The sequence below is a fragment of the Cyprinodon tularosa genome, unplaced genomic scaffold, assembly GCF_016077235.1.
Source record: "Cyprinodon tularosa strain WSP-4 unplaced genomic scaffold, ASM1607723v1 ctg464, whole genome shotgun sequence".
NCBI lineage: Eukaryota > Metazoa > Chordata > Actinopteri > Cyprinodontiformes > Cyprinodontidae > Cyprinodon > Cyprinodon tularosa.
The window spans coordinates 233618-258675 of record NW_024039190.1 but is presented as its reverse complement, the minus strand read 5'-3'; the positions used below and the strand labels follow the sequence as shown (position 1 = coordinate 258675).

Here is a 25058-nt window from a genome sequence, read left to right as displayed (position 1 = left end):
GTCTATACAAAAAAGTTGACTTTATTATTAGAATTTAAATAGGAAGATCTTAGTAGGATATAAATCCTCAAGGCTCTGTAAATATAAATATCTGTAAAAGCAGAGGTATTAACATTTATGCTGTGAGCTTTGTTCTGTTCATGAATCAAAGTTCTAATAGTGGCAGCCAGTATGTACTGATGCTAAAAGCTAATTAAAGCACCGACCTGTAACTGCTTACTACTGCTAATGGCTGGCATCCCTCTCCTAGGTGTGGCAGTACATCACACTCATGAGACGCATCTTCCTCATAGACTGCCCCGGTGTTGTTTACCCATCAGAGGACAGTGAGTCTGATATTGTCCTCAAGGGAGTGGTACGTTTTTCTTTTTGTCCATTAGTTTTCTTTTTTTTTGTTTTCTTTTTTTTTCAGCATTTTATTGTCATTACACTGTCACAACTACAGAGCAACAAATCCACTCTCTGCATTTAACCCATCCCCCCTGGGGTGCAGTGGGCTGCAATCGTGCGGGGTTAAGGGTCTTTGCTCAGGGACCCACAGTGGCAGTCTGTGGGAGTGGGGCTCGGACTCAGAAACTCTGGATTCCATGTGCAATGCCTTAATCACTAGGCCACCACTCCCTCAGTTCATTTTTTGCACTGGGGAAAAAATAAAATAAAAATTATATAAAAAAAAAAAAAAAACTATGCCAATCAAGGGTTAATCTACAGTAGTCTTCCAGGTTCATACTTGGCTACTACAAAGCCTTAAACCATTACCAACAAAACTAAATTGAGTTGAAAATGTTTAGGTTCTGGGAAGTTACCCTTGTTTTTATGACGTTAATGTTAAATACAAAATCTGTGCTTTGAAAAAATATAATAAAAAAAGCTTCTTGTTTCTAATTGGCATATTTTGATGATTTCCTTGAATAGCTGTGCCTGGTTCTTTCAGTTTTGATCCACAGGTGCATAACGATATGACATTTCAAAATGTTCACTGCTCCTCTTTAGACTCTTGACCTTTCTTAATCCCTTGCTCACACTGGCTCCGGTGCAGTTACCGAGCCGACGGAGACCGCAACTCCCGCACACCCCCTCTCACACCGCCCTTTTGACTACGGTGTGGTGCGGCTCTGCGGCTCCGGCAACAGGTCCGGAGATTTAACAGAAGTTCACTTGAGTTTACGTAACTTCACGCGATAACACGGCCCAAATAAAGGATTTTTGCGAGAGCTTGTTGCGGAGGGCTCCGGCACGCCGCAAGGATAGCTTTCTTGCGGAATTTTCTGCAGCGCCGGAGTGTCTCGGTAACCGCAGCCGGACAGCTCAGCAGCCGGTGAGAGAGGTTTACGTCTTTTTAATGACTTGGAATCACTGCGGCGCCGCACCCACCGACCGGAGTCGGTGTGAGCCTGGGGTAAAGCGTGGGTGTGTAAGATTCTAACACTGGTGCACCATCTAGTGGTGAGCTGAATGAATTGCATCAGCTTTGAGGGACACCTACAATGGAACCCATGGAGTGTCATAAATGTTTCCCATATAAAATTATTTAGAAAGGCAACATTTTAAAAGCTCTTAATCTCCAATTGTAGCAGAGTGGTGGTTAGCATTACTGAGGCATGTAATTCTTGTTTAGAAATTTGAGACCTTAAAAATTCAACATGCAAAACAAATAAAACATTATAATCATTATAAGTATTCCAAGCCTAGATGGCAGTCTCAGGAGATGACAACCTTAACTCAAAGACTTCCAGTAAAATATTTTAAAACCTGCATGGACCATAACAGGATCCATGGCAGCTCAGGGAACAGAGCAACTTCAAGTGCGGCTCTGTCAACTGAAATAAACTACAGTCATTTCTAGGGGTGTAAATAATAATCGTTTTGTATCGATGCATCGATCCAAAAGCCGACGATCCGATGCATCGACACGTCCGCAAGATAATCGATTAATGTTTTTTTTTCCCCCTCCGGTCTATTTTTATCCATTTGCTCCTGGGCGTAATTCTCCCTCCCGTGCTGCGGTGCCGCTAAACCTATTTTCCCCTCCTACCGCGCTTCCTGGTTATACTCTTACAGCAGTTTGTTGCAGCAAGCTTCACACAGACATTTTTAAATTATGCCCAGTATTTAAGCGTGGTCTGAGCTACACGCTGTGGGTCTAGATACGGCCGAGGCGATGAGGAAGTGGGGGCGAGTTTAGTCCGACGACGGAGGGACAATGGGGCAAAAAGAGCGGAGATTCAGCTGGAAAAAGGCTCCCAGCGTTCTCGCGCACCTCGCTCTTCTAGCGGGTCAAACTTCACGAGTTGTTTTCCGCAATTTCGGTCATAAAAAGAAAACTAGCCGGCCTCCTGTCTGCTGCACTGTTTGCGGTCAGCTACAATCTGGGAGAGGTGCAGCGGAGCGTCTCTCAAGGGGCGGTGACGTCAACACTCTGGAGCCTTCTTCTTCTTCTTTTTTTTAATGGCGGTTGGCAAACAACTTATAGGTGCATTACCGCCACCTTCCAGAATGGAGTATGGACCAGACAAACTATTATATTCTCCCTAAAATACCCGTTCTTCTTAGAAAATTAAAAATACCCCCAAAAACTACATCCCCAGATGACCTTTGAAACAATTCCCTTATATCTAGTTTATTTTTATTCCTGTCTAACTCTCTACACAACATCTCTCTTTCCTGAATATATTTATTACATTCTAAAAAAATATGTTGGACAGTTTCTCTGGAGCCGAGGTATTGCATTGAACTCATTACACTGATATTGTGCAGTATTTTTGCAGTATTTTTTGATGCAACTTTTCTACTTCTGTTATTTGCTGTTGTTTCTAAAGAAAATGCATAATGATATTACAGCTTTCATTGATTTATTTCAAACTTGAAACTTTGTTTAGCCTGTAAGGTGTAAAAAAATAATAATAATAAAAAAAAAATTAACCGATTAATCGATTAATCGAATCGAATCGAATCGTGGTGTATTCTTAAGTATCGAAAATAATCGAATCGTTGGGTCAGGAAATCGATACTGAATCGAATCGCCATGATGGATGAGATTTACACCCCTAGTCATTTCTATACCTTGTTATAGTTCTTCCTAGTAGCTCAATATATACATCTGCTCTTTTGGGCTTTATTTCAAGGATATTTCTCACAGAATAAAACTGATGTTAAGTTTTGTTTTTTTTCAAACTCAGTATCTTTATCACTAAATGTTGTTGCTGTATTTGCAATCTGGTAACCCTTATTTTTGTGCATTCCCTTTTTCAAAAGTATCAGGTTTTGAGTAAAACGGTGAACTCTGTTTTTAGTTGGGTTGGGTTTTTTTTGTGTGTGTTTGTCTGTTTTCATTTTATCTTAACCAAAGCAGGGTTAATCCAGAACTGCCTTTTTTAAAGAATGTAAACCTCATTGAGGTTTTGTTTTAGGGTTGGTTAAGCATACAGATAATTTCCAAACAAGGAGAATTTCCTTCGCTGGGAAATATATAAGAAATTCAAACACTAAGTTTAAGTATTTTTTTGAAAGGTAAATGTTTGCTGTTTGGGAGGTTTAGCATTGTAATTAGCATAACTTCCATCATCAAAGGTTTTAAGTTTATACAGGTGCTGGTCATAAAATTAGAATATCATGAAAAAGTAGATTGATTTCAGTAATTCCATTTAAAAAGTGAAACTTGTATATTATATTCATACATTACATACAAACTCATATATTTCAGATGTTTATTTTGTTTAATTTTGATGATTACAAATGACAACAAATGAAAATCTCAAATTCATCATATCAGAAAATTAGAATATTACTGAAGACCAATAAAAACAAAGGATTTATAGAAATGTTGGCCAACTGAAAAGTATGAACATGAAAAGTATGAGCATGTACAGCACTCAGTATTTAGTTGGGCCTCCTTTGGCCTGTATTACTGCAGCAATGCGGCGTGGCATGGAGTCGATCAGTCTGTGGCACTGCTCAGGTGTTATGATAGCCCAGGTTGCTCTAATAGTGGCTTTTAGCTCTTCTGAATTGTTGGGTCTGGTGTATTGCATCATCTTCTTCACAATACCCCATAGATTTTCTATGGGGTTAAGGTCAGGAGAGTTTGCTGGCCAATTAAGAACAGGGATATCATGGTCCTTCAACCAGGTACTGGTAGCTTTGGCACTGTGTGCAGGTGCCAAGTCCTGTTGGAAAATGAAATCTGCATCTCCAAAAAGTTGGTCAGCTGCAGGAAGCATGAAGTGCTCTAAAACTTCCTGGTATGTGGCTGCGTTGACCCTGGACCTCAGAAAACACAATGGACCAACACCAGCAGATGACATGGCACCCCAAACCATCACTGACTGTGGAAACTTTACACTGGACTTCAAGCAACGTGGATGAAGTGCCTCTCTTCTTTTCCTCCAGACTCTGGGACCTTGATTTCCAAAGGAAATGCAAAATTTACTTTCATCAGAGAACATGACTTTGGACCACTCACCAGCAGTCCAGTCCTGTTTCTCTTTAGCCCAGGCAAGACGCTTCTGACGCTGTCTGTGGTTCAAGAGTGGCTTGACACAAGGAATGCGACAGCAGAAACCCATGTCTTTCATACGTCTGTGTGTGGTGGTTCTTGAAGCACTCACTCCAGCTGCAGTCCACTCTTTGTGAATCTCCCCCACATTTTTGAAGGGATTTTGTTTCACAATCCTCTCCAGGGTGCGGTTATCTCTCTTGCTTGTACACTTTTTTCGACCACATCTTTTCCTTCCCTTCGCCTCTCTATTAATGTGCTTGGACACCGAGCTCTGTGAACAGCCAGCCTCTTTAGCGATGACCTTTTGTGTCTTGCCCTCCTTGTGCAAGGTGTCGATGGTCGTCTTTTGGACAACTGTCAAGTCAGCAGTCTTCCCCATGATTGTGTAGCCTATAGAACTAGACTGAAAGACCATTTAAAGGCTTTTGCAGGTGGTTTGAGTTAATTAGCTGATTAGAGTGTGGCACCAGGGGCCATCAATTTTGAACCTTTTCACAATATTCTAATTTTCTGATATGATGAATTTGAGATTTTCATTTGTTGTCATTTGTAATCATCAAAATTAAACAAAATAAACATCTGAAATATATGAGTTTGTATGTAATGTATGAATATAATATACAAGTTTCACTTCTTAAATGGAATTACTGAAATCAATCTACTTTTTCATGATATTCTAATTTTATGACCAGCACCTGTATATTGCATTTCTTCTTCCTTGATAAGGTTCAAGTGGAGAAGATAAAAAACCCAGAAGAGCATATTGGTGCGGTACTGGAGCGAGCCAAACCTGAATACATCCAGAAGACGTACCGTATTCCAACATGGACTTCACCTGAAGACTTCCTAGAGAAGCTGGCCTTTCGTACTGGGAAGCTTCTGAAGGTCATCCCATCATTTCTATTACAATTTTACCCGAGGCTACTTACATTTTTTGTTGTGATATTGATCTTTGAATATTGATAAAAATGCTGTCAGGTTCCAAAAGATTAAATGTAAACAGTTTGATTTATCTGCGTTTACAGGGAGGTGAGCCTGATCTCAGTACGGTCTCTAAAATGGTGTTGAATGACTGGCAGAGAGGACGGATCCCTTTCTTTGTGAAGCCTCCTGGACCTGAGGGAGATCCAGATGTAAGACTTAGCTAAATGTTTCACTTCTCCATCACTGCTCGGTTCTTTTCATGTGCATTACTCAATTACTGTAACTGCTGTAGGATGAAAAAACATTGCCCATTGAAGCACCACCAGCTGCAGAGGAAAAGGTTCAGGAGGAGCAGCTGGAGAACCAGGACGTCATCTCAGGGGAACAGGAGCAGCAGCGGCAGAAGGAGCAGGTCCAGAAGATACTGGCTAATGTCCGACAGAACTTCGGCAAGATCAACGTGGCACCAGAGTTCACTGAGGAAGATTTAATCCCGGTGGAAATGCCAGACTTAGACTTGTCTGACTTTTCTGGCTCTGACGCTGAGGAGGATGTTGATGAAGATGAGGAGGAAGATGAGCCCAGCGTAGACCCAGCTGAAGGAGACGCTGAGGTCTCTGAGGACACATCGTGTCAGACTGACTCTACGAAAGGCAAAAAGAGTTTACGGGAGGTAATCCGTGAGCATGATGAGAAAATAGCCAAGTACAAGCAGTTCCTGGACCGAGCCAAATCCAAGCGCTTCTCAGCCATCCGGTAGGTTCTGATGTTCAAGTTTCTTATTACATGTTTTCTTTGTCTTGGACTGTAGCCTTAGTTTTTATTCAGTAATAAGATGCAGGCAAAGAGAAGAAAGGCATATCATTCATTCAAACTGTGGCAACAATCATTTTAAGCCCATAGACTATATCACGATTTTAATACCAACTATTTAGTTAATCTTGGTCCAGTTTAGTTCATGTCTGCAAATCCCAGAAGAAATAAACAGCTGGTTTTGCTTGGAAAACTTCACAGTTTGCTCTTTCTCCATCTGTTTGGACAGAATACCAAAGGCCCTTTCTGACAAAGTGCTTTCAGGCATGAAGACCAAACAGGAAGCAGCAGCTAAACAAACCCAGAAGGGAGAGACTCTGGTAACAGGTACGCCCATTTATCGCTCTGTGGTGGAAGTCCAACATTTCTGAACAGTGCAACCCTTTGGCTGGGTCAGTTGACATTTATGCACTAACAGCTGTTTTCTTTTTTTCCTTGTTTTTTGTCTATAATTTCATTTTTTCAGCTACAACCCAGGCGACCAAGAAGAGAAAAATGGAGGAGGATGTTGAGTCCTTGCAGCAGCACAGGCTTACATCTAAACAGGTCAGTAGGTTTTGTTTGCTAATGTAAAAAAAGGTTATTTTCTAAATGATTTGTGCCACATAAACGGTTTCAGATTTTAAATCATAACCACAAACTTTTGCACCTTTTTATTAGTTTAGTGATTAAACAGTATAAACAGTCCAGCTCTCTGACTCTAGTATATTTGGTGATACTTGTTTTTAGCTTTATATACATTGAAAGGACGCATGTTTGCATGCTACAATTATTGAAAATCTATTTCATTACACTTTGTTCCAATAAACTACCTTGAAATTTACTAATGTGACAAAGTGAGGATTAATATTTTTGCATGGCATGGTGGGTTTAATTTTTCTGATGCCATTTTTTGTACTTTTTTTCCCCCATGTTTACAGAGAAGAGCGCTAGACCGTGCCAAGAAGGGAAAGAAAGTTGGCGTGCATTACTATGAAACACACAATGTGAAAAACAAGAACAAGAACAGAAAGGCTCCACCTCAAACTACAGAAAGCCGTGGAGCTAAAAGATCAAAGCACTAGACTGACAGATAGCAAACATATAATAGGTTTATAAATCAGCCAAATTGGCTACATTCTATTGAAAAGAAACTGGCAAAAACTAAATCCTAAACATCAATGTGGCCATGTTAACTGCTTGAAATATATCTGTGATGCTCTAAAAATAAAATGCAGAATTTTTTGAGACTTGTTCATTTGACAAACTCGGTGAGTCTGCCTTCCTCCTTGTTACGCTTCAATTCTCTGGAGTATTGCTTCCTTACAGTTGCATCTGCAATCAAAATGTATTTCTATAAATGTTTGGAAATCCTACATGTCACAAAAATGTGTGTATGTGTGTGTGTATATATATATATATATACACACACATTTTGTCACCTCTAACTGTTGTAAGTTTCTCTTCAAAACCTTGATTTCTTCTTTGTAGTTGCTTTCCAGTACTTCAATCCTGTGAGCTTCACGCTTTATCCATACATCATTTTCCTCTTTCTGTTCATCCATTTTTTGTTGCATCTGCAATCAAAATGTATTTCTATAAATGTTTGGAAATCCTACATGTCACAAAAGTTTGTGTGTATATATATATATATATATATATATATATATGATGGAACAGTTTATGAAAACCATCCGAACCGTTCGGTTCATGCGCTGCTCCTTTTTCTCATAGGCGAAGCGTGTACACTCCAGAGCAGAAGGTGGCGGTACTGCGACTAAAGCCAACCACCAGTAGTTAACAAGAAGAAGAAGAAGCGAAGCCGGGTGTAGCAGAAAAAAAATCAGTTGTGGAGTATGGCAAGTGGCAAAGAACAGGAGTTGGAAGACGCAGCAGCGCTTTATAGGTCTGCTGTATGGGACCACTTTGCATTTAGAGTGACTTACGATGACGGCGGAAAGAAAGTTGTTTATAAAAGTGCAACAGTGTGCAAGCATTGTGCAACACGTTTTGTTTATGCTAACAGCAACATGTCAGGCTAACCCCGAAATCCCACATACTCCGTCAGCACTCCGCTGTGCTCCAGACCGCCTGCTCAAAGTTCCTTGGAAATAGTAAAGGGCATGCACAAGATGATTAAATTCAAAGCAGCAAAACATGCAGAAATGATCGAGGGTTTCCGCGGATCATTAAAAATAATTACAATTCATTATTTTTTGGGGGATTTTTTCATTAATTTCATTAATTTTTATGGGATTTCGGGGTAACAATCAACATATACCGAACCGAAAACCGTGACCACGAAACCGTGAACTGAACCGTGGATTTTGTGAACTGTTCCACCCCTAATATATATACATTTTGTCACCTTTAGCTGTTGTAAGTTTCTCTTCAAAACCTTGATTTCTTCTTTGTAGTTGCTTTCCAGCACTAAAATCTTGTGAGCTTCACTCTTTATCCATACATCATTTTCCTCTTTCTGTTCATCCATTTTTTTCAGCAGATCCTGTTTCTCCCTTTCTAGATCTTCAACCTACAAATGTGAAAGACACAGTAGGAAGTCCACAGTTATCAGTTGCATCTGGAAATAAAGAGTGCTCTCTGATGGAGTTCTAACTACGGTAATATCCAATACCATAGTTTAAGCCAGAAAGGGTTGAAATTATTACATACAGCTTATTAACAAAAAAAAATATTCATTGTAAAAAGTGATAAACTGATGCCCTTACCCTTTTTTCTAAATCCACCATTTCAAGTTCAGATTGTAGCGCCTTTCTGCTGCCATAAAGAATGCTGCTTTCAATCATCTTCTGGTAGGTTTTGATGGTCATTTGACTCTCGTCTCTGACACTCAGCAGAAGCAGACCCATCTCAGCACAGGTTATGGTGGTCTGCCTGATTAATTCATCTAATGATGATAGAAATGAATGCATTGTCAAAGTTATAAGTGATCCAGTCTTGTGTAATTTTGACAAATATGGCCATGTAGATAAAGAAACTACTAGAAATCCTAGGTTTGAATCTACATACAACATTTACATGAATTTCATATGTTTGTCCCATCTAATTTTTAAAATGGAGTGGTGGCCTAGTGGTTAGGGCATTGGGCTTTGAATCCTGAGATTGTGAGTTCGATCCCCCACTCCCACAGACTGCCACTCTGGGTCCCTGAGCAAGACCCTTAACCTCACACTGCTCCCCGGGCGCCTCTTAAGGGGATGGGTTAAATGCAGAGAAGCAATTTCCCTCTGGGATTATTAGAGTATGTAAAAAAAAAAAAAATTATAATTGTTCCAGGTGGAAAAAATTACACATTTTTTCCATTTCAGTTTAAAATACACTAATACATCTCCAGAAATATTTGAATAAACAATCCTTTCCAAGAGTCTGAGAAACTATGTTCTGTCTGTAGATATTCCCAAGCTTTTCACTGATTATCTTTGGTGCTTTAGCTACTTTTCCAGGCATTGTTAATCTAAATTAAAATAGTTTGTACAGTTAGGCACAGACCCAGCTTTTAATCATAGCCTATAACAATTAACCAAATGGTCGGCTTCGGTCAGACGCATCTATTCCTTGCTTCCCGCTTGCTTATATTTTCTTACTTTTTACCATCTTATCTCTTAGCCAAAGCCACAGAAAGTTGGACAAAACAATTTTTTCAAGGATTCCCTAGCTGGGCTACTTAATAGAAAATTTTTATATGATCACACTGCAGAGGACAAGTCCACATCAGCACAAAATGCCTCCCTTCACCACACTGGACTTGGACAAGCTTCTACAGAGGATGGCTGTCATGGAAATGAAGATTAAACAACTGGAACTAAATGCTGGTCAGGAAAATGTTACAACCCTGCCAATTTCATCCTTGAAGGTGTCTGAAAACACTGAGATGACCCCACCTGTGGTTTTAAATAGCAACATGTCGGAACAACTAACCAACAGAACTTTGGGAAACGGGCAGAGTCTAATGAAAATAACCACACTGGTAGCTGGTGTGGTGGGATGGTGTCCCACCCTGCCCACTCTTTTATCAGCCTTTATCACCTGAAGAATATTTTATTTTATTGTTTAAATAATGTAAAGCAGTTTGAATTGTCCTTGAACCGAATTTTACTGTACAAATACATTTGCCTTGCCTAAAGGGGATAAGACTGAATGTAGAATTGAAGTTACATGTGAGCTAGTCTTGTTTAAAATAAAAAAATAAGCTTTGATTTGCTTTTATGTTATTGCACTTAGTTGAGCCTGTTTTTCAACCATTTACTCGGTGAGGTAAGATTAAAGGAACTTTTTTTTCTCTTACCTGTTTTAGATAATTGTTTCTTGATGACTCTAAATATTTGTCTTGACACTGGCTCAACAACTCTATCATTGTCTCATCCTCATCTTGTAATAAATATTTTCTCTAGAGATCATTTAGCTTTTCCTGAAATTTTCAACTGCATATTTCAGTCATGCTCAAAGGCATTGACCTTGGAACGGACATTCTTTTTTAGTCAGGAACACTCCAGTCCATGTAGGCTATGAAGACTAATGTAGGCCTTTTAAAGGCTTGAACCTTGATGGTTCCCAAACATCTAAACAATTTCCCTTTAATCTGATTTTGAATGTTTGTGTCAGATGACTGAAACTTGGCAGAAAACTGAGCAATGAAATAAGACAATGTTTCATAACTAGTTGTAGAAGGCTAACAAACTCTCTGAATAGCCTGCCTAAAATCAAGAGTATTCTTTTAAAATCTTGATTCATCCAAAGAAAACACACAAGCTAAAATTAATGCTACATTCCCCCCCCCCCCCCCCCCCATACCTTTGGTCAGTTGTACATAATGATGCGCAGAAGCTTGCTAAAATACTGTTATTCAAATATCAGTAGATGTGTAGAGGTGTAGCAATGTAAACTTCTCATTAGAAGTGTATGATGGTGGGTATATTGATTGCATCACCAGCAAGTCCTTACCAAAACACTGAGAATAAAGCTCTCTGCGGATGGGACAGATGCCTGTAAGCCTGGCCTGTCTCTGCTGCAGCTTTGTATCCAGCTGTTTCTTCAGTTGGATAACATCTGCTCTTGTAGACGGAGCAGTAGATACCTTCTGCACCCACAGCTGGTTTCCGTCCATCCATTCCCTGCAACATTAATGGTTGAGAATAAATTGTTTGAAATAAATAGGACAGTTTACTAAATAAGAACATGGGCATACCTGGGTGGAAAAATGACTTCCAGGACCTCCTTGGTTTCCTTATTGTCTTCACTCGTTGCAGGTTTTGATTTAGAAGGTGGAGTAGCTGGTTGGAAATCTGATGGCTGCTGAGGGATTGTCCAGAGAATACCAGATAACAGAAAAGTTATGTGAAAATGTACCAGTTGAATCTAAACATGCACCTAAGAGCACTTTAAAGACACCAGTTAACAGTTGAGTCTTTGGACTGTGGGGGACCAAGAGAGAACAAGCGTATGATTCAGGAGAAGATAAAAGCTGCATTCAGCAGCTCTTTCTGCAAAGCAACAGGGCTGTAAGCTGTGCAGCCTGCTCTGAGGTAATGTCATTTAAAGAAACGTTGTTCAGGTGTGTACAATCATGGGAAGAAAATAGCTGACCACACTGAAAAAAACTATCTAGAAATAATTTAAAAAAATTCTTAATTTATTTTCGGATTGTAGTTCTTGTGATTAGAGCAGTGCGCTTGTGCTCTTAGAAGACTGCCACTCTGGATCCCTGAACAAGACTCTGAACTCCACACTGCCGCACAATGGCAGCCCACTGCTCCCCAAGGGAATGGGTTAAATGCATAGGTAAATTTCTCCAATATGAAATCAATAAAGTTTTCGATTTTTTATTATTTATTTTAAATTGAGTGTATTTCCCCTTAATTTTAGTAGGTAAATACGGTTTGATTTGACATTAGAATGAGTAGTTATTAATTGGCCTTTAATCCTAAAATAAGATCATTAGATTTTATGTTCCTGAAATAAGAGAAGGCAAATTGTTTTTCCCTTATTTAAAATGTAAATTGTCTTGTGGAATTGGCAAAGTGTCTCACTTTCCCCCTCAAATCAAGAAAATATGCACTTATTTCAAGAAAAGAAAAAAAAAGACTTATTTAGATTTGAATTTTCTGCAGTTTAAGGTTTCCCAAAGGTGATGGTTTGAAGTCCTGAAACCAAGCAAATGAAAACGTTGGTGGAAGGAAAGTGTGGTATGTAAAATATAAACAAGTACAGTCTGGATATCCTTATGAAGCAAACCTCTCATCAAAGACTGAATCCAGAATAAGAGCTAAAACTTTTTTCTTTTTTTTCCCCCGTTCCCCCCCTTAAGCAATCAACTTAGAAACTATTTATTCTTCATTGAAAAAAATACTATTTTATTTAGCTTTAGTCCATAATCGTTTAAACTAATTAAGTATACATGGAGGCCTAACCTGAAGACTTCCTAGAGAAGCTGGCCTTTCCTACTGGGAAGCTTCTGAAGGTCATCCCATCATTTCTATTACAATTTTACCCGAGGCTACTTTAATTTTTTAGCTGTGATATTGATCTTTGAATATTGATAAAATGCTGTCAGGTTCCAAAAGATTTAATGTAAACAGTTTGATTTATCTGCGTTTACAGGGAGGTGAGCCTGATCTCAGTACGGTCTCTGAAATGGTGTTGAATGACTGGCAGAGAGGACGGATCCCTTTCTTTGTGAAGCCTCCTGGACCTAATTGAATGGAGGCCTAATTGAATTATTATTATTATTATTTTAACCACATAGGCCTACTCTTTTTGGTTATATTGGAATTAATTTTAAGGCACATATCTATTATGTTGTGGTGGTCCTGCCGCATAAATCTTGGTCCGATTTATGTACAAACCTACCATTTCAATGTGACTGCAACAAACTCACCTTTGGAGATTTAGTCTCTGAATTCTTGATCAACATCGGATTATTGTATTTCAGAAGAGAATCAGATAAAGGAATCATTTTTCACTTCCTTTTTTTTTAACACAAAGAAAAAATAAAATAAGTTTTGCCCGCAGACACCGAAACTTATTTGCTCGTTGAAGTTGGTTGTAACTGTCGTCATGGTAACGGTGTCCTGTTGTTCCTGACGTCTTTTAAATGGCATGGCAGAAAGAAGTACTTAAGCTGTGCTTAAATTATCAAAACAAGAACCCAATATATGATCTTTTTTGATGAAGGGTTAGTTTTTCTAAACACACAAAAAACAGTATGTCAGCTAGTTCGGAAAATCGTGATTGGAAAAAAATATTACATTTAATTTATTTTAATCAAATTTTTGACTCAGTAGCCACCTAACGTTCGCTTATGACACTCTTTAATATATATATATATATATATATATTTTTTTTACAGCTAACAAGAACTATACGTTATACTTATTAAGAAGTAAGTACTTATTAAGCGCTTCAAATGGAACCGGAAGTGGTTGTAACTTTTTTTTTTTTTCCATATATCCAAATAACACTATCAGAAAAGCAAAAACGTACAATTGAACATATGTCAACCATAACAGTTTTCTTTCAGAAAAAGAAACATAAAATATAAAAGAATAAGAAAGAAAATTAAATTTAAAAAAAAACACAGGGGTTTAACTAAAGTGTATTGCTATCAAGTCTGAAAACTTTAAGGCCTTGTTGTTCTCCAGTAACTTAATCGATGCATGAAAACTTTTAATATTGTTTTGGAATGCTTGAAAATTTGGAGAAACTTTAAAGAATCTGCAATTGTGGATAAAGAATTTTCCCATAATGAAAATAATATTACATAAAAATTCTAAAAAAAATTTCATGAAAAGTAATGTCAAATTTAACTCCTTTATATTCAAAATTAGGAATCACGTTGATAACCAATCATAAATCTTGCCCCAAAAAGACTTAACCACACAACAATTGTAAAAAAGATGTTCTTGTCTTTCTAGATCTTTCTGACAAAAGTTACATACACTAACATCAAATTTAAATCTTAAACTTAAGATTTCTGCACAGGGATATATATTATTTACAGTTTTAAGATGAACTTCTTTCATCTTTGGTAATATAGGAAATGAGAAAAATCTGGTTCTAACCTTAAGAACTTCCATCTCTGAAAACACGTTTAAATATATGTTCCTCTTAACTGGGAGAGGAAAAATTGTATTGTTTATGTGTTCTCTTATCATTTTGTTATTAAATTTGAGATCCATAAAATTGTAATTATCTATAAGAAGAGTGGGAAAGATCAGTGTTACATCAGAATATTTAACCATTCCTTTGACCAAATGTATCATGGTTGCCGGAATTGCCCTAATCAGAGATAGAAATTTTTTCCTTGGACAATCTAAATTATATATTCTTTTAAATACTGTGTAATCCAGAATATCACCCTTTGTGTCCATAAGATGTACAATGGCCCAGATACCCTTTTCCTCCCATTCTCTGTAGTATACAGATTTTCTCTTATACAAAATTAATTTGTTATTTCAAATAATCTTATTATGTGGCATAAAATTGTGCTTGTATAACATTTTCCAATACTTTAGAACTTGTGTGTGGTAGTCTGATAATTTATGGTAATTTGAAAGGATCAAAGTTACATCTTCAGAGAAATTTTATTCCTCCAATTTTTTGAAAAAGTTCTGAAGGGAAACTAAACCATAAACTTGTTTCATTTTTTATAAAAGTCTGCAGCCATTTTAATTTTATTACAGCAACCAGAGGTGGTTGTAACGACGCAGTGCTAGAAGTTTTGTAAGGGTTTGAAGCTGGTTTTTACTATGTTTGTTGCCTTTTTTGTGCACAAAAAACTAAGAGTTAAATGATGAAACGCATTTTTAAAAAATGCATGGACTCTCAAATTTATCCTGGTTCGTCACATTTTTCTCGTTTCAGTAACTGTAATAGCAAAGAAACGACCCAATGGTGCATGGACCAAAAACTATGTTTTTATGATCTACTAATTCAAAGCTTTGAGAACGCATTCATTTAAGATGGTACGTTATTAGAATACAAATTTATAAAACCAATACTTCATTTTTTGCTAATTAAAAGCCAGATAAGTTAAACATTGTGCTTTTAACAAAATATATAAAAATCTGTGTTTAATGTAGGACACCCAGTCCAATTTTTACTTTTTTTGTCTTTTTTTTTTTTTTTTTGACACAGTGAGACCAGTTTTAACTGGTTCTGTTGTCTTAAAGAATAAAGAGAAAAAAACACATTTTAACTGATTTTATTTGGAATATTTTTTCTCTCACACACTGTGTGTTAGAGGCGATAAGAGTTTTTTTTTTTCCATACTTTTTTTTTTTTAAGATTATAAAATTAATTAGAAAGGCGACATTTCCAAAGCTCTTAATCTCCAATTATAGCAGAGTGGTATCAGGTTTTGAGTTTTGGCCATTTTGGCTTTTAGCAGTCCGGAATGTGAAAACGGTGATCTCTGTTTTTAGTTGGTTTTTTTTTTATATGTGTTTGTCTGCTTTCATTTTATCTTAACCAAAGCAGGGTTAATCCAGAACTGCCTTTTTTTAAGAATGTAAACCTCATTGAGGTTTTGTTTTAGGGTTGGTTAAGCATACAGATAATTTCCAAACAAGGAGAATTTCCTTCGCTGAGAAATGTATAAGAAATTCAAACACTAAGTTTAAGTATTTTTTTGAAAGGTAAATGTTTGCTGTTTGGGAGGTTTAGCATTGTAATTAGTGTAACCGAGCGTTTTAGGTCCGTATTATGAACTTTATATGCAATAACGGGACAGGTGACGGGCCAGAGTTTTCGGAGGTAACCCCGCTTCCGGTTTTATTTTCTTCTTCTCCCTTCAACACATAACCAAAACTCACAAGCTCCCCCTGCCGTACACCCAGCAAACTTTCGCTCTCCGGCAACAGGGATGGAAACAACTTTAACATACAGACACAGAACGGTCTGTTACATTAGCATAACTTCCATCATCAAAGGTTTTAAGTTCATGTATTGTATTTCTTCTTCCTTGATAAGGTTCAAGTGGAGAAGATAAAAAACCCAGAAGAGCATATTGGCGCGGTACTGGAGCGAGCCAAACCTGAATACATCCAGAAGACGTATCGTATTCCAACATGGACTTCACCTGAAGACTTCCTAGAGAAGCTGGCCTTTCCTACTGGGAAGCTTCTGAAGGTCATCCCATCATTTCTATTACAATTTTACCCGAGGCTACTTTAATTTTTTAGCTGTGATATTGATCTTTGAATATTGATAAAATGCTGTCAGGTTCCAAAAGATTTAATGTAAACAGTTTGATTTATCTGCGTTTACAGGGAGGTGAGCCTGATCTCAGTACGGTCTCTGAAATGGTGTTGAATGACTGGCAGAGAGGACGGATCCCTTTCTTTGTGAAGCCTCCTGGACCTGAGGGAGATCCAGATGTAAGACTTAGCTAAATGTTTCACTTCTCCATCACTGCTCGGTTCTTTTCATGTGCATTACTCAATTACTGTAACTGCTGTAGGATGAAAAAACATTGCCCATTGAAGCACCGCCAGCTGCAGAGGAGAAGGTTTAGGAGGAGCAGCTGGAGAACCAGGACGTCATCTCAGGGGAACAGGAGCAGCAGCGGCAGAAGGAGCAGGTCCAGAAGATACTGGCTAATGTCCGACAGAACTTCGGCAAGATCAACGTGGCACCAGAGTTCACTGAGGAAGATTTAATCCCGGTGGAAATGCCAGACTTAGACTTGTCTGACTTTTCTGGCTCTGACGCTGAGGAGGATGTTGATGAAGATGAGCCCAGCGTAGACCCAGCTGAAGGAGACGCTGAGGTCTCTGAGGACACATCGTGTCAGACTGACTCTACGAAAGGCAAAAAGAGTTTACGGGAGGTAATCCGTGAGCATGATGAGAAAATAGCCAAGTACAAGCAGTTCCTGGACCGAGCCAAATCCAAGCGCTTCTCAGCCATCCGGTAGGTTCTGATGTCCAAGTTTCTTATTACATGTTTTCTTTGTCTTGGACTGTAGCCTTAGTTTTTATTCAGTAATAAGATGCAGGCAAAGAGAAGAAAGGCATATCATTCATTCAAACTGTGGCAACAATCATTTTAAGCCCATAGACTAAATCACGATTTTAATATCAACTGTTTAGTTAATCTTGGTCCAGTTTAGTTCATGTCTGCAAATCCCAGAAGAAATAAACAGCTGGCTTTGCTTGGAAAACTTCACAGTTTGCTCTTTCTCCATCTGTTTGGACAGAATACCAAAGGCCCCTTTCTGACCAGAGAGACTCTGGTAACAGGTTGTTTTTTTGTCTATAATTTCATTATTTCAGCTACAACCCAGGCGACCAAGAAGAGAAAAATGGAGGAGGATGTTGAGTCCTTGCAGCAGCACAGGCTTACATCAAACAGTTTAGTAGGTTTTGTTTGCTAATGTAAAAAAATGTTATTTTCTAAATAATTTCTGCCACATAAACGGTTTCAGATTTTAAATCATAACCACAAACTTTTGCACCTTTTTATTAGTTTAATGATTAAACAGTATGAACATTCCAGCTCTCTGACTCTTGTATATTTGGTGATACCTGTCACACACAATGTGAAAAACAAGAACAAGAACAGAAAGTCTCCACCTCAAACTACAGAAAGCCGTGGAGCTAAAAGATCAAAGCACTGGACTGACAGAAAACAAACATATAATAGGTTTATAAATCAGCCAAATTGGCTACATTCTATTGAAAAGAAACTGGCAAAAACTAAATCCTAAACATCAATGTGGCCATGTTAACTGCTTGAAATATATTTGTGATGCTCTAAAAATAAAATGCCGAATTTCTTGAGACTTGTTCATTTGACAAACTCGGTGAGTCTGCCTTCCTCCTTGTTACGCTTCAATTCTCTGGAGTATTGCTTCCTTCCAGTAGCATCTGCAATCAAAATGTATTTCTATAAATGTTTGGAAATCCTACATGTCACAAAAATGTGTGTATGTGTATTTATATACATTTTGTCACCTTTAACTGTTGTATGGTTCTCCTCAAAACCTTGATTTCTTCTTTGTAGTTGCTTTCCAGCACTTCAATCTTGTGAGCTTCACTCTTTATCCTTATATCATTTTCCTCTTTCTGTTCATCCATTTTTTTCAGCAGATCCTGTTTCTCCCTTTCTAGATCTTCAACCTACAAATGTAAAAGACACAGTAGGAATACCACAGTAACCAGTTGCATCTGGAAACCAAGAGTGCTCTCTGCTGGATTTTTAACTTAAATCCAATACCATAGTTTAAGCCAGAAAGGGTTGAAATTATTAAATATTAACAAAAAAATAATAATATATGCCCTTACCCTTTTATTTAAATCCACAGTTTCAAGTTCAGATTGTAGCGCCTTTCTGTAGCCATAAAGAATGCTGCTTTCAATCATCTTCTGGTAGGTTTTGATGGTCATCTGAATCTCGTCTCTGACTCTAAGCAGAAGCAGACCCATCTCAGCACAGGTTATGGTGCTCTGCCTGATTAATTCATCTAATGGTGATAGAAATTAATGCATTGTCAAAGTTATAAGTGATCCAGTCTTGTGTAATTTTGACAAATATGTCCATATAGATAAAAAGATTTACTAGAAATCCTAGGTTTGAATCTACATACAACATTTACAGGAATTTCAAATGTTTGTTCCATCTAATCTTTAAAATAATTGTTCCAGGTGGAAAAAATTACACATTTTTTTCCATTTCAGTTTAAAATACACTAATACATCTCCAGAAATATTTGAATAAACAATCCTTTCCAAGAGTCTGAGAAACTATGTTCTGTCTGTAGATATTCCCAAGCTTTTCACTGATTATCTTTGGTGCTTTAGCTACTTTTCCAGGCATTGTTAATCTAAATTAAAATAGTTTGTACAGTTAGGCACAGACCCAGCTTTTAATCATAGCCTATAACAATTAACCAAATGGTCGGCTTCGGTCAGATGCATCTATTCCTTGCTTCCCGCTTGCTTATATTTTCTTACTTTTTACCATCTTATCTCTTAGCCAAAGCCACAGAAAGTTGGACAAAACAATTTTTTCAAGGATTCCCTAGCTGGGCTACTTAATAGAAAATTTTTATATGATCACACTGCAGAGGACAAGTCCACATCAGCACAAAATGCCTCCCTTCACCACACTGGACTTGGACAAGCTTCTACAGAGGATGGCTGTCATGGAAATGAAGATTAAATAACTGGACCTAAATGCTGGTCATGAAAATGTTACAACCCTGCCAGTTTCGACCTTGACGGTGTCTGAAAACACTGAGATGACCCCACCTGTGGTTTTAGCCAGCAACATGTCGGAACAACTAACCAACAGAACTTTGGGAAACAGGCCGAGTCTAATGAAAATAACCACACTGGTAGCTGGTGTGGTGGGATGGTGTTCCACCAGGCCCTCTCTGTGCACCAAGTGTAGCAAGAAGCAAGCCGTTGATTGGTGGGCAGGGCAGGTGGCCTTATAGCTGAGCAGGCCTCTACAAGTTGCATCTGTCTTTGTTTTACCTACATGTCAGCTGCCTAAGTGGCTGGTGTGCTTGATCTGCTAATGTGAAGGTTACCCCTTGTTTGCTTATTATTGAAGTTAATAAAGGGTTTGCTTTTATTTTGAGTTACTAATTTATTTCCTTTTGCATTGCATGTTTTGTTCTTTTTTTTTTATAATTTAAATTTCCCTTATTTCCTATTATCCCTTTTCTTTCCAGAGACAGAGTAGTAGGCCTGAAGCCATGTTTTAACAAATGTTTTAAAGAAATTCTTTAATTAAAATATTGTGGACTATTCTGTGTTCTGGTGCATCTTGTTTTAAAAAGTTCCCCCTTTTGCGGGTCACACTGGGAAACTCTTGGAGCAAAGCCAAAGAACAAACAATCCGACCCAGATCTGAAAAGACCCCAGACAGTGTTGACGCCAAATCTAGATGACAAAACCTGGGCAAGACTTCAGAGAAACATGTCTTCTTCAGATGCAAAAAGCAGTTTGTTCCCCAAACTAAGAAAGGGGTTACTGAGAGTATAGGTATTCCACTAAACAGGTTTGCTGCCTACTGGATGACCTGTTAAGAGAACAGCCAGTTTCCAGACAAGGTAAGACAACATTTAACAAGTAGGGTGACCATATTTTCATTTGGAAAAACCAGGACACCTTGGAAGGGGGGGGGTCTCTGTTCCCATGCATAGAGATGTCTGTGGCATGCACTCACTTAACATAGGCCTACGTAATCCTACAATAACATTATATTTACAGTTGATTTATTAAAAATGCTTTTCAGTAAAAGTCAACAGCAATAACTCCAATAACAAACGATAATCTTATTCAAAATGTATTTATTAAAAATGCTTAACAATTCCTGTAATGAATGAATAGCACAATGAAAGAAATAATGTCTCATCTAAACATCCCTCAATTAACAAAAGTTAACAATAACTCTCAACTCCCAATAACAGATGATACTCAGCCTCAGCAATGAACAAAATAATGTCTGTTCTGTAGGCTATTGGAAAAAATAAATTAACAAATAAGCTAATTAACAAAAAATACCTCTAGTGTGGGAAAAATATCTCAAAATGTACCAAAAACGAACAAACATATCAATTGACTATCTTTACTTTTAGTGTCCAGGTGGCTTTTCAGATTCCTTGCACCTCCATTAGACACCACGACATATGTGCCTGCTTTGCACACTGTGCACAAGGCCTCCCATTTGTCTCGACCCGGTCTGAAAGCGATTTACTCTTTTGTAAATCGCCGGTAAACATACATTTCCGCTTTTGCATGTTGTTGGCGTACTGACAGCCACGCTATCTATATTCTGATTAAGAACAGGGCTGCCCACACTGACGCGGCTCAGGGATTACGCCGTGCGCAGTGCCGTAGTGCCTGTAAATTTAATGGTCCAATTAAGGTAATTTAAAAAATCAGGACATTTCCTCATTTTCTTCAAAGAACCCGGGACGCCCGGCACAGGACGTGAAATACGGACATGTCCCGGGAAATACGGACGTTTGGTCACCCTACCATAAGTATCTGACAATGCTTTGAATGAGATTAGATGCTTCTGCAACTAGAAAAATGCAGAAATGTTGAATGTTGGCTGTAGCTTCCTGTCTGAAGCCTCAAATGAGAATTGCACAGATCCATCCAATCGTGAAGAACTTGGTCGTTCACATAGGAATGATGTTGCTAAGAGGAAGTCAAAATTGCAGAGACAGGATTAGAGTTCATAACACTAGGAGACAGTCTCATTTTAAAGCGTACATTAAGGGCCCTGTCCCGTCACCTTCAGCAGGAAATGAAGTGTTCAGAGTTTCCTACCTGAATAAATTCACCAAATGTGCCTGTTCACCAAGATTAATTGGCTTTATTGATAACATCTTCTGTGAAAAGGGACCCGAATAGAACAAATGGAATATCTTTGTAAAAAAAAAAAAAAACTCTTCCTCTTTGCAGCCAAACACTTCCTGAAAGCCATAATCACACCCCACACCCCCACCCCAACTGGCTCTGTCTACTTCACATGCTAGATGGTAACATTGGTATTCAGGACCTTCAAATCACTTTGTTGCGACGACACACAGCTTTACATCACAATGTTACCAGGTGACTATGAACCCATCAGGGCATTGTGTAGATGCTTAGAATAAATCTATATTTGGATGCACCATAACTTTCTTCAACTGAATAAAAACAAATCTTAGGTAATAATCTTCAGACCAAAGTAAGAGAGCTTCATGGACTACAGCTGGAAACTACTGATTATGGCCGAAATGTTGGTGTCATGAGGGACTCAGACCTGAACATTCAGAGGCAGATAAAGACAGTTACTAAATCAGCCTTTTATCACCTGAAGAACATTTTATTTTATTTTATTGTTTAATTAATGTAAAGCATTGTTTGAATTGTCCTTGAACCGAATTTTACTGTACAAATAAATTTGCCTTGCCTAAAGGGGATAAGACTGAATGTAGAATTGAAGTTACATGTGAGCTAGTCTTGTTTAAAATAAAAAAATAAGCTTTGATTTGCTTTTATGTTATTGCACTTAGTTGAGCCTGTTTTTCAACCATTTACTCGGTGAGGTAAGATTAAAGGAACTTTTTTTTCTCTTACCTGTTTTAGATAATTGTTTCTTGATGACTCTAAATATTTGTCTTGACACTGGCTCAACAACTCTATCATTGTCTCATCCTCATCTTGTAATAAATATTTTCTCTAGAGATCATTTAGCTTTTCCTGAAATTTTCAACTGCATATTTCAGTCATGCTCAAAGGCATTGACCTTGGAACGGACATTCTTTTTTAGTCAGGAACACTCCAGTCCATGTAGGCTATGAAGACTAATGTAGGCCTTTTTAAGGCTTGAACCTTGATGGTTCCCAAACATCTAAACAATTTCCCTTTAATCTGATTTTGAATGTTTGTGTCAGATGACTGAAACTTTGGAGAAAACTGAGCGATGAAATAAGACAATGTTTCATAACTAGTTGTTGAAGGCTAACAAACTCTCTGAATAGCCTGCCTAAAATCAAGAGTATTCTTTTAAAATCTTCATTCATACAAAGAAAACTCACAAGTTGAAATTAATGCTACATTTCCCCCCCATATCTTTGGTCAGTTGTACATAATGATGCAAGAAGCTTGATGACTTTAAAAAGTGTGTAAGCAAGCAGAAGCTTGCTAAAATACTGTGAGCAACTCCTTACCAAAACACTGAGAATAAAGCTCTCTGCGGATGGGACAGAGGCCTGTAAGCCTGGCCTGTCTCTGCTGCAGCTTTGTATCCAGCTGTTTCTTCAGTTGGATAACATCTGCTCTTGTAGACGGAGCAGTAGATACCTTCTGCACCCACAGCAGATTTCCGTCCATCCATTCCCTGCAACATTAATGGTTGAGAGTAAATTGTTTGAAATAAATAGGACAGTTTTTACTAAATAAGAACATGGGCATACCTGGGTGGAAAAATGACTTCCAGGACCTCCTTGGTTTCCTCATTGTCTTCACTTATTGCAGGTTTTGATTTAGAAGGTGGAGTAGCTGGTTTGAAGTCTGATGGCTGCTGAGGGATTGTTCCTGTTTTATGCAGCTGTCCAGAGAATACCAGATAACAGAAAAGCTATGTGAACATTTAATAGTTGAATCTATTTAATAGTTGAATGCACCTAAGAGCACTTTAAAGACACCAGTTAAAAGTTGTGTCTTTAGCTGTGGAGGACCAAGAGAGAACAAGCGTATGGTTGAGGAGAAGATAAAAGCTGCGTGCAGCAGCTCTTGCTGCAAAGCAACAGGGCTGTAAGCTGTGCAGCCTGCTCTTGAGGTAATGTCATTTAAAGAAACATTGTTCAGGTGTGTACAATCATGGGAAGAAAATAGCCGACCACACTGAAAAAAACTATCTAGAAATAATTAAAAAATGTTCTTAATTTACGTTGGGAGTGTTGGCCTTGTGATTAGAGCAGTGCGCTTGTGCTCTGAGAAGGTTGCAAGTTTCGATCTCCACAGACTGCCACTCTGGATCCCTGAACCAGACTCTGAACTCCACACTGCCGCACAATGGCAGCCCACTGCTCCCCAAGGGGATGGGTTAAATGCAGAGATAAATTTCTCCAAATGAAATCAATAAAGTTTTCTATTTTTTAATCTATTCATTTATTTTAAATTCAGTGTATTTCCCCTTAATTTTAGTAGGTAAATACGATTTGATTTCCTTTGGAATGAGTAGTTATTAATTGGCCTTTAATCCTAAAATAAGATCATTAGATTTTATATTCCTGAAATAAGAGAAGGCAAATTGTTTTTCCCTTATTTTAAATGTAAATTGTCTTGAAAACATTGGTGGAAGGAAAGTGTGGTGTGTAAAATATAAACAAGTACAGTCTGGATATCCTTATGAAGCAAACCTCTCATCAAAGACTGAATCCAGAATAAGAGCTATAACTTTTTTTTTTTTTTTTCGCCGTTGGGTGAAGACACTCCTTAAGCAATCAACTAAGAAACTATTTATTCTTCCTTGAAAAAATTACTATTTTATTTAGCTGTAATCCATTTTCGTTGAAATTAATTAGTATACATGGAGGCCTAATTGAATTATTATTATTATCATTATTATTATTATTATTATTATTATTGTTGTTGTTGTTATTTTAACCACATAGGCCAAGTCTTTTCGGTTATATTGGAATTTATTTCAACGCACATAGCTATTATGTTGTGGTGGTCCTGCCGCATAAATCTTGGTCCGATTATGTACAAACCTACCATTTCAATGTGACTGCAGCAAACTCACCTTTGGAGATTTAGTCTCTGAATTCTTGATCGACATCGGATTATTATATTTCAGAAGAGAATCGGATGTAGGAATCATTTTTCACGCCCTTTTTTTTTTTTTTTAACACAAAGGAAAAATAAAATAAGTTTTGCCCGCAGACACCGAAACTTATTTGCTCGTTGAAGTTTGTTGTAACTGTCGTCATGGTAACGGTGTCCTGTCGTTCCTGACGTCTTTTAAATGGCATGGCAGAAAGAAGTACTTAAGCTGTGCTTAAATTATCAAAACAAGAACCAAATATATGATCTTTTTTGATGAAGGTTTAGTTTTTCTAAACACACAAAAAACGGTATGTCAGCTAGTTTGACAAATCGTGATTGGAAATCTGGCAATCGGAAAAAAAAAAATATTTAATTGAATTTATTTGAATTTATTTTTTGACTCAGTAGCCACCTAATGTTCGCTTATGACACTCTTTAATATTTTTACACCTAACAAGAACTATAAATTATACTTATTAATAAGTAAAACAACAGCACCTTAGATATAGGCTATATATGTGGCCAATTTGAATGTGCAACGTCAAAAG

At 37.8% G+C, this 25058-nt stretch overlaps 2 protein-coding genes across 8 annotated transcripts in view; one reads left to right on the top strand and one right to left on the bottom strand.

The window, feature by feature from the left end:
* Positions 1-17465, top strand: part of gnl2 (guanine nucleotide binding protein-like 2 (nucleolar)) — a 28517-nt gene extending 11052 nt beyond the window's left edge. The window contains exons 10-16 of one of the 2 annotated variants that reach the window (XM_038301250.1): positions 251-355; positions 5225-5383; positions 5524-5631; positions 5715-6178; positions 6465-6562; positions 6702-6781; positions 7156-7462. In XM_038301250.1, the coding sequence (XP_038157178.1) occupies positions 251-355; positions 5225-5383; positions 5524-5631; positions 5715-6178; positions 6465-6562; positions 6702-6781; positions 7156-7299 (1158 nt within the window). In that variant the 3' untranslated portion in view covers positions 7300-7462. Of the gene's footprint in view, positions 1-250; positions 356-5224; positions 5384-5523; positions 5632-5714; positions 6179-6464; positions 6563-6701; positions 6782-7155; positions 7463-16962; positions 17144-17429 lie in introns of those variants that run through there. The other variant, XM_038301251.1, reaches the window with a different exon arrangement.
* On the bottom strand, positions 6876-24684 carry dnali1 (dynein, axonemal, light intermediate chain 1). 6 transcript variants are annotated; one of them, XM_038301254.1, is made up of 7 exons: positions 24488-24684; positions 23154-23260; positions 11177-11346; positions 8944-9122; positions 8583-8747; positions 7657-7791; positions 6876-7549 (listed from the first exon to the last, which is right to left on the bottom strand). In XM_038301254.1, the coding sequence occupies exons 1-7, from the start codon at positions 24563-24565 to the stop codon at positions 7538-7540; spliced, it is 846 nt and encodes a 281-aa protein (XP_038157182.1). In that variant the 5' UTR covers positions 24566-24684; the 3' UTR covers positions 6876-7537. The 6 variants fall into 6 exon arrangements, with proteins under 6 accessions (XP_038157182.1, XP_038157184.1, XP_038157181.1 ...); XM_038301256.1 differs by having other exon boundaries at positions 23154-23257; XM_038301253.1 differs by lacking the exon at positions 23154-23260 and adding an exon at positions 11421-11527 and having other exon boundaries at positions 24488-24681.
* Positions 24685-25058: the final 374 nt, after the last annotated feature.

Excerpts from the sequence above, each read along its gene's own strand:
- dnali1 (XM_038301254.1), bottom strand. The coding sequence starts at position 24,565 with ATGATTCCTACATCCGATTCTCTTCTGAAATATAATAATCCGATGTCG. Across the intron at positions 9,123-11,176 it reads GCTTTATTCTCAGTGTTTTG|ATGAATTAATCAGGCAGACC; the intron begins GTAAGGACTTGC and ends TATCATCATTAG. Across the intron at positions 8,748-8,943 it reads TGGTGGATTTAGAAAAAAGG|GTTGAAGATCTAGAAAGGGA; the intron begins GTAAGGGCATCA and ends TCACATTTGTAG.